This window comes from Portunus trituberculatus, chromosome 12 (assembly GCF_017591435.1).
Source record: "Portunus trituberculatus isolate SZX2019 chromosome 12, ASM1759143v1, whole genome shotgun sequence".
Lineage (NCBI taxonomy): Eukaryota > Metazoa > Arthropoda > Malacostraca > Decapoda > Portunidae > Portunus > Portunus trituberculatus.
This window is the reverse complement of record NC_059266.1, coordinates 12,560,772-12,572,942: the sequence shown is the minus strand read 5'-3', so window position 1 is coordinate 12,572,942 and position 12,171 is coordinate 12,560,772. Positions and strand designations below refer to the sequence as shown.

Sequence of the window (12,171 nt, the reverse complement as noted above, 5' to 3'; positions counted from 1 at the left end):
TTTCCTCTTCCTTGTTTACTAGATCTTTCAGCTTCTCTTTTTCTTTCTCGGCTTTACCGAGTCCTTCTTCCATCTGCTTTTTGTAGTTAGCTACTTCCTTCTTAAGTTCTTCGTTTTCCGCTCTTAGCCTAGCTTTGTTTTCTTCCACTTTTTTTATCCTTTCTCTCAGTTTTATAAACTCTTTATCCTGTTCTTCATTCACTTTCATTTCCCTCTTCTCCTTTATCAGTTTATCTAGTTTATATTCAATATTTGACACTCTTTTTAGTAGTGAAGTAGTCGTCGTATCAAAACCTTCAAATACACGCTCACCCACATCAGCATAGTCATCATCAGCTTTCCTACCTTCTCCAATCTCACGTCTGCATTTTGATGGCATCTCTTTTTCGCTCATCATTCCTTAATAATTGATTACATGTGTGTGTGTGTGTGTGTGTGTGTGTATTTACCTAGTTGTAGTTTTACAGGACCTGGGCTTTATGCTCGTGTGGCCCCGTCTCCATATCTACAATTTTTCTTTAAAACTATACACACTAGTTGCTGACACCACTTCTTCACTCAAACTGTTCCACGTCTCAACACATCTTTGTGGGAAACTATATTTTTTAACATCTCTCAGACATCTTCCCTTTCTCAGCTTCTTACTTTGCATCTTGTGCTCCGAATGTCATATTCTTCTCTCAGGATCAGTTTCTCATTAACCACTTGGTCCATTCTGTTGATCAATTTATAAACTTGTATCAGATCCCCTCTCTTTCTTCTCTGTTCCAGGGTTGGTAGATCCATAGCCTTAAGTCTCTCCTCATATGTCATCCCTTCAAATTCTGGAACCATTCTTGTAGCCATTTTTTTGTAGTCTCTCCAACTTCCTTATGTGTTTCTTCTTATGAGGGTCCACACTACTCCTGCATATTCCAATCTGGGTCTTATTATATTAATTATCAATTTCTTCATCATTTCTTTGTCAATGTAGTGAAATGCTACTCCAATATTCCTTAGCAAATTATATGTCTCACTGAAAATTCTATCAATATGGCTTACCGATTGATTGTTTTCTTCCATCGTCACTCCTAAGTCCTTTTCCTTTTTTACTTTCTCCAGTTCTACTCCATCTCCCACCTTATAGATTCCCACGGGTCGTCTTTCACTCTTTCCCATTCCCATGACATGGCTTTTGTCCACATTGAATTCCATTTCCCACTTTTTATTCCATTCCCAGATCTTATTTAGGTCTTCCTGCAGTATTTCACAATCCTCTTTTTGCTTTATAACTCTGCACAGTTTCGTATCATCCGCAAACAGATTTATGTAGCTGTTCACTCCCTCTGGCATATTGTTTATTTATATGAGAAAAAGTATTGGCACCAATACTGACCCCTGTGGGACTCCGCTGTCTACTGAACATAAGAACATAAGAAAGGACGGAAGCTGCACGAGGCCACCAGACCTATACGAAGCAGTCCCAGTGTGCTTAATTAATGTACCTAATTCCATCTATCTTACCTTCTTTTAAAGTTCCCTATTGACTCAGCCCTGACTACAAGCCCACTGAGACTGTTCAACTCATAAATCACTCTGTTTAAAAACCAGTTTTTTTCCCATTTCTTTCCTAATCCTGAATTTTTCAAGATCAAACCCATTATTTTTGGTTCTGTCTCTACTACTGATTCTAAGAACTACATTTATGTCCCCTCTGTTAAAACCCTTTTACCACTTAAATACTTCTATCAGGTCTCCTCTTAACCTATATCTCTCTACGGAATGCAGGCTAAGTTTTTTTAGTCTCTCTTCATAGGGAATATCCCTCATTCCCTGTATCTTTTTAGTCATCCTCCTTTGCACTGACTCCAACAGAGCTATGTCCTCCTATAATGTGGAGACCAGAATTGTACCACATAGTCAAGATGTGGCCTGACCAGCGCCAAGTATAATTTTAGTATTACTTCAGGACTCTTGCTTTTAATGTTTCTAAAGATGAAACCTAATACTCTATTAGCCTTATATCTGGCCTCAATACATTGCTTCCTTGTACCGAGATCAGAGCTAACTATGACTCCTAAATCTTTCTCATACGTTATCTATTGTGTACCTATTGTTTGGATTATCTCTACCCAAGCTCAGCACCCTGCACTTGTTAATATTGAACTGCATTAGCCATCTATCTGTCCATTCTTTCATCCTATCCAAGTCAGCCTGCAAAGCCTTGGCATCCGAATTGGACTTAATTAATCTACCTATCTTTGTGTCGTCTGCAAATTTACTGATATCACTATTAATTCCACTATCCAAGTCGTTGATATATATTAGAAATAATAATGGCCCTAAAACTAAGCCCTGTGGCACCCCATTAGCTACTTCTCCCCACTCAGAATTCGAGCCATTAATTTACTGCTCTCCACTTGGACATCATATCTTTAACTACCGTCCTTATTTCTCTCCCCCTCAAGTAATTTTCCATCCATCTCAATGTGCTTCCTTTTAAGCCACCCTTCTCTTCTAACTTCCATAGTAATTTTTCATGTGGCACTTTATCAAACGCCTTTTTTAAATCTAAATAGATACAGTCAATCCATCCTTCTCTCTTGTACTTTATCAACTATTCTAGAGTAGAAACTCAATAAATTTGTTACACATGACCGACCTTTTCTAAAACCAAATTGGCTATTTGATAATAATTTGTTGTCTTCAAGAAACTCAATCCATTGTCTCTTTATTACTCTTTCACACATCTTGCATATTACACTAGTTAGTGATACCGGTCTGTAATTTAAAGGTTCTTCCTTCCTTCCGCTCTTATATATGGGAACCACCTCAGCTCTTTTCCATTCTACTGGTACTATACCATTTTCTATTGAGCATTTTATGATATATATATAGGACCTGCTAGTTCTTCTCTACATTCTTTTAATATTCTGCCTGAGACTTCATCCGGTCCCACTGCCTTCTCCTCATCTAATTCCATCATCAATTCTTTTATTTCAAGCTTGGTTACTTTAATCTCTTTCATATGGACAGTCTCTCTATTACCCTGTGGTCTTTCAAATTTGGATTCCTTAGTAAAGACCTCCTGAAATTTACTATTTAACTGTTCTGCCATACCTTTTGGGTCTTCCACCATCCTGTTCTCTCCTCTTAACCTTTCTATTGTTTCTTTTTGCCTTATTTTTCCATTTATGAATCTATAGAACATTTTTTGACAATGTCCTTTTCATAGTGTGTGTGTGTGTGTGCATTTACCTAGTTGTATATTACAGAGTTTGAGCAGGGCTCATAGTGTGTGTATGTGTGTGTGAGCTAATAATTGACAGCTGAAGTGAATGCCACAAGACCAATGCTATGATGATGAATGCTAAATAACCAATGACTAGAAGGCAGCTTCAATGGTATCCAAATTTAATGTTAGTTGCAGTTTTACATTTCTTCATCTCTCTCTCTCTCTCTCTCTCTCTCTCTGATACATACACACAAACAAACACTCACCTTGATGGGAGAGATGGCAGTGGGGGGAGCCAGAGGTGCTAAAGAAGGTCGAGTTCCAGGCACTATGTCTTCTAACACATGGGAGTAGATACTTAAGATGCGCAGAATATGCTGCACAACAGCCTCTGCTACCAGTGTCAGCTGGAAGAAAACAATGAAGGTGATAGTGTAAGAGTATGCCACTAAGAACATCAATAATTTCTTCTATATATGCCGTATTTGATGGCTCATAAGGCACACCTCTTCTTAAAAAGAAAATCTCAGCAAATCAGCCTATGTCCTATGAGGGCAAGGTTCAGCATTGGGGCAGTGGTTGGTTGTAAGTCTATGGCAACAAAGGCTCTAAAATCAATCCCAGACATCTTTGCACATGTAAACAAGGTCATGATTGGTACTACACCACAAAACAACTCTTTCTTTCAAAGTAACAATATATAATAGGTCATACTAACTGATAATTCACACAGAATGACACCAGTCAGGAACAATTTGTCTAAAGGACCATACATCACATAAACCAAAACAAAACATGCAATTGCCAATCAGTGATCTTGATCTTGACACAGACAAGCTTCACTGCATTCTTTACAGTGTGAAGTAATACAAACTTTCATACAATTAAAATTACACTAATCTTTTAACATTTTTATCTTGTATACTTGTAAAAAAAAATACTGATAAAAAAGAAAAATTATGATTATTAGCCCTGTAGTCTCAGTCACTGGCGATGCCATATGCCAGGTACATGTTTACATCTGACAACAAGATTGGTACGCACTACTAGCAAATATTAAAGTTTGAAATACAATATACTGGAATCTAATAATGATCTAAATGCATGAGAATCTTCTAATGTTAGGTGAAATCCTTCATTTAATTTTCAGAGCATAAATCTGCTCATTTATCTTTTTTTTATTTCAATTTCTGCCAAAATTAGGCACATTTTATGAGCTCAAGCATTTTATGAACCATCAGATACAATATAAACAGCCATTCCCTAAATATTTATTGTAGTTAAAAGTAAAACAATAAAGTTTAATACAAAACAGGGCTGGTACACATACATTAAAACTCTACATCAACATTATTCAGCTCTTTCTACATGGCATGCCTTACCTGAGCTGCACCAAGGAAGGACCATGGCACCTTTGTTGCAGCACTTTCCTTCTGCTTCAAAGCAATGACTGCAATCCCTGAGTGCAAGAGAGGAGGATGAGATTTTTCCTACAATTTTATCAAATTGTGATAAGATTTACAATAATTCTTCCTCACCAGAATAAACAGCAAATCTATAATTTTTTGTGACTAAAACAACATTAAACTCTTTCCAGAATTTGAAATTGTAAATATTGTGCCCTGTGAAAACCAAATAAATTGCCTTTCTTCTCATAAAAGGACTTATTTCTATGGCATATACTAATTACCCATAAGTGATCACATATGCCTAGATTCTCCTACCCAGCACAGTAAAACAACCTGCACCTCTTTAAAGATTGCTTCCAGGAATTATCCCACCAACATGAGGAAAGAAAATTCATTTCCCCTGTCACATGCACAAGATAATCCTCTGGACAAGGTCACCATCCAGTCCTCAGTTAATTTCTGTGCTCTGTATGGTCAACATCAGCGCCTCTGCCCACCGGCTGTTTCTAGGCTGAATTGCCTGTAACTTTGTTCTGTTGTGCCAAGTCCTTTGTTGATTGTATTGTTCAAAAGAAAGTGCATTATGTGCAGCAGGTGGTTACCTGTGCAAGATTTAGAGCCATATTTGCTGCGTTTTTCTTGCTAGCAAAACACCTGTTCAGTCATTACACACTATATACAACATCATAAAATGCTCAATAGAAAATGGAACAGTACCAGTGGAGTGGAAAAGAGCTGAGGTGGTTCCCATATATAAGAGCGGAAGGAAGGAAGAACCTTTAAATTAGAGACCGGTATCACTAACTAGTGTAATCTGTAAGATGTGTGAAAGAGTAATAAAGAAGCAATGGATTGAGTTTCTTGAAGACAACAAATTATTATCAAACAGCCAATTTCGTTTTAGAAAAGGTCGGTCATGTGTAACAAATTTATTGAGTTTCTACTCTAGAATAGTTGATAAAGTACAAGAGAGAGAGAGATGGATTGACTGTATTTATTTAGATTTAAAAAAGGCATTTGATAAAGTGCCACATGAAAGATTACTATGGAAGTTAGAGAAGGGTGGCTTAAAAGGAAGCACATTGAGATGGATGAAAAATTACTTGAAGGGGAGAAAAATAAGGACGATAGTTTAAGATATGAAGTCCAAGTGGAGAGCAGTAGACAGCGGAGTGCCACAGGGGTCAGTATTGGCACCAATACTTTTTCTCGTATACATAAACGACATGCCAGAGGGAGTGAACAGCTACATAAATCTGTTTGTGGACGATGCGAAACTGTGCAGAGTCATTAAACAAAAAAGAGAATTGTGAAATACTACAGGAAGACTTAAACAAGATCTGGAAATGGAGTATAAAATGGGAGATGGAATTCAATGTGGACAAAAGCCATGTCATGGAAATGGGAAAAAGTGAAAGACGACCAGTGGGAATCTATAAGATGGGAGATGGAGTAGAACTAGAAAAAGTAAAAAACACTTAGGTGTGACAATGGAAGAAAACAAGCAACCAGTAAGCCATATTGATAGAATTTTCAGAGAACGTATAATTTCCTAAGGAATATTGGATTACCATTTCACTATATGGACAAAGAAATGATGAAGAAATTGATAAGTACTAAAATAAGACCTAGATTGGAATATGCAGGAGTTGTGTGGAACACATAAGGAAATTGGAGAGACTACAAAAAATGGCTACAAGAATGGTTCCAGAATTAAAAGGGATGATATATGAGGAGAGACTAAAAGCAATGGATCTACCAACCCTGGAATAAAGAAGAGAAAGAGGGGATCTGATACAAGTTTATAAATTGATTAACGGAATGGATCAAGTGGATAATGAGAAACTAATCCTGAGAGAAGAATATGACATTAGAAGCACAAGATCGCATAGTAAGAAACTGAGGAAGGGATGATGTCTGAGAGATGTTAAAAAAGTTAGTTTCCCACAAAGATGTGTTAAGACGTGGAACAGTTTGAGTGAGGAAGTGGTGTCAGCAAAAAAGTGTACACAGTTTTAAAGAAAAATTGGATGAGTGTAGATATGGAGACGGGACCACACGAGCATAAAGCCCTGGCCCTGTAAAACTACAACTAGGTAAATACACACACACACACACACACACACACACACACGTAGCGCTCCGTAGAGAGCGGACGTGCCTCCTGCGCATGAACGGCATCTAAATAACACTCCACACGCTAAGCAATGTGCTTGAGTGAGAATAGTTATTGCTATTGAGGGGCGACCAGAGCGAGTGAACGAGTGTACAGAGTGAACGTAGCCTGGTGGCGTGTACATGGGAGTGATCGGAGGTGGGAGAACCTCCACACTCCAAATGACAGAGCGGGAACCCACAAAGGAAAGCCATAGCAGCCGCCAACACATCCAACCACACACGTAACTACCAGGCCTGGCCCCCAGTGAACACACACCCACATGTTCCCAGGAAAAGTAAGGAAAAATGGATAGACCGGTAAGGAATAAATTACCAAATTCAAAATATGTTGATGAGGCCCAGGGAGCAAAGCCGAAAGTGGCCAGTCAAAGCATGAGTCCAGCTTCAACAGGGGCAACATTGCAAGATAGATTGGTGATGTTGGAGAAGAGATTTGAGGAGTTAGTGAAGGAATTAAAAGTTCAGAGGAGTGAGGAGGAGCAGGATAGAGAATTCGCAAGGCTTTGAAGGAAAGAGTTAAGAGACTGGAGGAAAATGAAAACGATTGGTGGATGAGAATGCGCATTTGAAGGTGGAGGTTGAAAAATACAAGAGACGGTTGGAGGAGAAAATGGAGAGAGTAGTAAAGGAGAAAGATGACTTTAAGGAAATGATTAGTGAGCAGAATGAAAGGCTTGAAAGGAATGGGAACTGAAGAAAACACAATGGACTGAGTCGAGGAAGCAGAGATGGTTGGATTACAAGAAATAATTAAAGATCAGTTGAAAGAAGACAAAAAGAAAGGTCCAAGGAACTGGTTAATGTAATGAAGAATAAGGAAACATTGATAAGGAAATAGCAGAAAAGAAGAAGAGTGTGTTAATATTTGGGATGAAAGAACAAAATATAACATATAAGCCAAGAGAATTAAGGAAGAATTGAAAACGGTAAGAGATCTGTTCAAAAATCTAAATGATGATGAAAAAAAACCTACAAGAAGAAGTGGAAGAGATCCATAGACTGGGTCCGTATAAGGAGGAGTGAACAGACCGATTAAAGTAGTACTGAAGTCACAACAATCTGGAGGATGTCCTATATAGAACATCAAAGTTAAGAGAGATAGAAGGTTGTAAAGAGGTGTTTGTGAGAAAGAACAGAAATGAGGAAGAGAGGAGAAGATATAAGGAATTGGTGGAAGAGGCGAGAAGGAAAAATGATGAGCGGTCTGAGGAGGAAAGAGAAAATTTTTTTTGGAGAGTTATAGGAGAGAGTCAGAAAGTGGTATGTGGAAAGAAGGAATACGGAGGAACCCCTAGAGGGAGCAATGGGTGGACCGTAATGTATACTAATATAGATGGGATACTGTCAAGTAGATTGGAATTGCAAGACTATATGATAGTGGAGAAGCCTGATATCGTGTGTTTGACTGAGAAAAAATTGCATGAAAAAACAAAGATAAATTTGGATAATAAATATAATATATGGAGAAAGGATAGGGAGAGTAAAGGTGGAGGAGGAGTTATGATTATGACGAAGAAATAAATAAATGTGGATAAGGTTTGGTATGGGAAGAACAACGCAGAAGTGATAAGCATAAGGATAAAAAGTGATGGAAAAGAATTAATAATCATGGTGACCTATGTACCTCCTAAAACAAATTCTTGGACATTAAGGGAATACGACAATATGATCAAGGATACTTTACAGAGTTTGGAAAGTGTATTATCTGGAAAAAGAAAGGTGATACTAGTAGAAGATTTTAATTGTAAGGAGGTGGATTGGGAAAATCTAGTAAGTGGTGTTGGAGAAGAAGCATAAGGAGAGAGATTTCTTAATCTAATGATGGAAAATATGATGGAACAGAGGGTAAAGGAAAATACTAGATATAGAGGAGATGATGAACCGGCTAGACTGGATTTGGTGTTAACAAGAGAAGTGTACCTATGTGGAGATATACAATACAAGTGTCCTTTGGGAAAGTGATCATGTGGTTATGGAAATGCAGATAGCAACAACACAGCGAAGGAAGGACGAGACATACAGGAGTGGTAGATTGAATTATAGAAAGATGGACACAGAAAGTTTGAAAAATTATTTCAGAAAATTAGATTGGGAGGAGATGTTACAAATCAGAGAAGTGCAAAAGAAATATGAGATTTTTATGAAATATTATAAAGAAGGAGTTATGAAATTTGTACCAAAGTATAAACCAAGAGAGGAAGGAAGAAAGGATTGGTTTAATGCAACTTGTGTTAAGGCTAAGGAAAAGAGAGATGTTGCTTGGAAAAGATGGAAAAAGAGCAGGAATATACTAAATAAGGAGAATTATAGAGTGGCAAAAAATGAGTATGTGAGGGTAAGGAGGAGGAAGAAAGAAAATTTGAAAAAGATATTGTAGACAAGAGTAAGGAACATCCAAAATTGTTTTACAGGTTCATAAATGGTAAACTTAAAAAGAGAGAGTCCATTGAAAGATTAAAAGGAGAGCAAGGGATAGTAGATGACCCTAAGAATATAGCGGAATTGCTAAATAATAGGTTTCAGCAAGTATTTACTAAAGAAACAATGTTTGTAAAGCCACAGAATGTACAAGGAAATGTGCACATGGAGGACATTAAGATACCTAAAAAGGAGTTATATAAAATGTTGGAGGAACTTAAAGATGATAAAGCAATGGGACCAGATGAAGTTTCAGGAAAATTATTGAAGGAGTGTAGAGAAGAATTGATTGATCCATTATATGATATTATAAGGTGCTCATTAAAAACAGGGGAAGTACCAGTAGAGTGGAAGAGAGCTGAAGTGGTGCCCATTTATAAGGGAGGCAGTAAGGAAGAGCCTCTTAACTATAGACCTGTGTCTCTAACAAGTGTGGTCGGTAAGATTTGTGAGAGGGTGATAAAGAAATATTGGATACGGTTCCTGGAGGATCATAAGTTATTATCGGATCATCAATTTGGCTTCAGGAAAGGGAGGTCATGTGTAACAAATCTACTGAGCTTTTATTCAAGAGTGGTTGACAAAATACAAGAGAGAGAGGATGGATGGACTGTGTATATTTGGATTTAAAGAAAGCTTTTGACAAGGTACCTCACATTAGACTGCTATGGAAATTAGAGATTTATGGAGGACTGAAAGGAAAAGTGTTAAAGCGGATGGAAAACTACTTGAGATGGAGGGAGATGAGAACGGTAATAAGGGATGCAAAGTCGGACTGGTTGGTGGTGGAGAGTGGAGTCCCACAAGGCTCAGTGCTGGCACCAGAGGGAGTAAACAGTTATATTCATTTGTTTGCGGATGATGCGAAGTTGTGTAGGTATGTGAAGAGTGAAGAAGATTGTGAAATTTTACAGGCAGATCTGGATAAGATTTGGGAGTGGAGCAAGAGGTGGCAAATGGAATTTAATCTGAGCAAAAGTCATGTGATGGAGATGGGGAAGAGTGGAAGATGGCCAAGAGGGTCATATAAGATGGGTGAAGAAGTAGTGTTGAAAAAGGTGGAAAAGGAAAAGGATTTGGGAGTGATAATACAAGACCATGGGCAGTTTGAGGCTCATATTGATAAGATGTTTGGAGAAACGAATAATTTGATAAAAAATATTGGATTAGCCTTCCATTATATGGATAAAGATATGATGAAGAAATTAATTAGTACGGTAATTAGACCAAGATTGGAATATGCTGGAGTGGTTTGGTCCCCTTATAAAAAGAAGCATATAAGGAAGTTGAAGAGATTGCAGAGAATGGCAACAAAAATGGTTCCAGAATTGGCAGAAATGACCTATGAGGAGAGATTAAAAGAAATGAATTTGCTTACCTTGGAACAAAGAAGAGAAAGAGGAAATTTAATACAGGTTTATAAACTGTTGAACGGACTGGATGAAGTGGATAATGAGCAAATGATGTTGAGAGAGGAAAACTTAAATAGAACTACGAGATCGCATAGTAAAAAGATAGCCAAGGGAATATGCTTGAAGGATGTGAAGAAATATAGTTTCCCACAAAGATGTGTGGAGGTGTGGAATGGTTTGAGTGAGGAGGTGGTGTCAGCGAGGAGTGTGCATAGTTTTAAAGGAAAGTTGGATGTGTGTAGATATGGAGACGAGGCCACACGAGTATGATACCCAGGCCCTGTAAAATTACAACTAGGTGAATACAACTAGGTGAATACACACACACACACACACACACACACACACACACAGAAGAAATATGTCACAGGATGAGCGAATGAAAATGAAAGAGCTTGTAACTGAAGTGAAAGAGAGGAATGACGAAAGAACAGAGGAGGAAAAGACCAAGTTTTTTTGGAGGATGAGAAATGGGAGGCTAAAGAAGTGGTAGATAAAACAGACGGAATAGACATTACATGGAAGAATGAGACTAGGAATGGAATACAAGTGACTTACATGAATATAGATGGATTTCTGTCTAAGAGGCTAGAATGTATGGATTACCTAAGAAATAATGAACCGGACGGACATAATGTGTGTAGTGGAAACAAAGCTAAGGCCCGAAATAAAGCTAGACTGGTTTGTTGTAAAACACTACAAAGTATGGAGAATTGATAGAAAAAATAAAGGAGGTGGTGGTATAATGGTTCTTACTAAGGAAGATCTGATAGTGAAGGAGGTGAACTATAGTAAGAGAAATGAGGAAGTGATAAGTATGCTTATAACAGATAACAAGAGAGACATTAATATTACAACAGTATACATACCGCCTAGAACCAGTGCTTGGGAATATGAACAGTATAAAATGGTGATAAGAAATACTCTAGACAGAATGAAGCAAGAACTCATCAGAAAGGATAGAGTGATGATAGTTGGACACTTTAATTGCAAAGAAATAGTGTGGGAAGACTACGAAGTGGTGAACGGTGGTGAGTCGGCACAGGAATTGTTAAAGGTAGCAATAAATAACTTGATGGCACAGTGGGTGAGATCACCAACAAGGTGCAGGGGACAAGATGTTGCAGCAAGGTTGGATTTGTTATTTACCAGGGGAATCTCTCTAAAAGAGGAAATTGAACATGAATGTCCCTTGGGGAAAAGCGATCATGATGTCCTAAGCTTTGAGTTGGATACGGAATTAAGCAAGAGTAAGATTGTGGAACGTAGGGAGGAAAAATTAAATTATATTAGGGCAAATTATAACCATATAAGGGAGTTCTTTAATGAAATTGACTGGTCCGTGGTATACCAGGAAAGGGATACGCAATTGAAATATGATAAATTTATGGATTTGTATAACTCTGCTGTGAAAAAGTTTGTGCCATATCACAGAAAGAGGACTTTAAATAATAAACAGTGGTTTAATAGAAATTGTGAAGAAGCAAAAAAGAACAAAGAAAAGGCATGGAAGAAACTTAAGAAAAACAGTGATGTATTA

The 12,171-nt window shown here is 37.7% G+C and overlaps 1 protein-coding gene across 4 annotated transcripts in view; it reads right to left on the bottom strand.

Annotated features, from left to right (window-relative positions):
- The window catches only part of LOC123502590 (huntingtin-like), a 420,122-nt gene that overhangs the window by 274,300 nt on the left and 133,651 nt on the right, over positions 1 to 12,171 (bottom strand). For all 4 annotated transcript variants that reach the window (XM_045251746.1, XM_045251745.1, XM_045251744.1 and 1 more), the window contains exons 18-19: positions 4,597 to 4,673; positions 3,481 to 3,621 (exon numbers count right to left, since the gene is read on the bottom strand). In XM_045251746.1, coding sequence (XP_045107681.1) covers positions 3,481 to 3,621; positions 4,597 to 4,673 — 218 coding nt within the window. The remainder of the gene's footprint in view (positions 1 to 3,480; positions 3,622 to 4,596; positions 4,674 to 12,171) is intronic.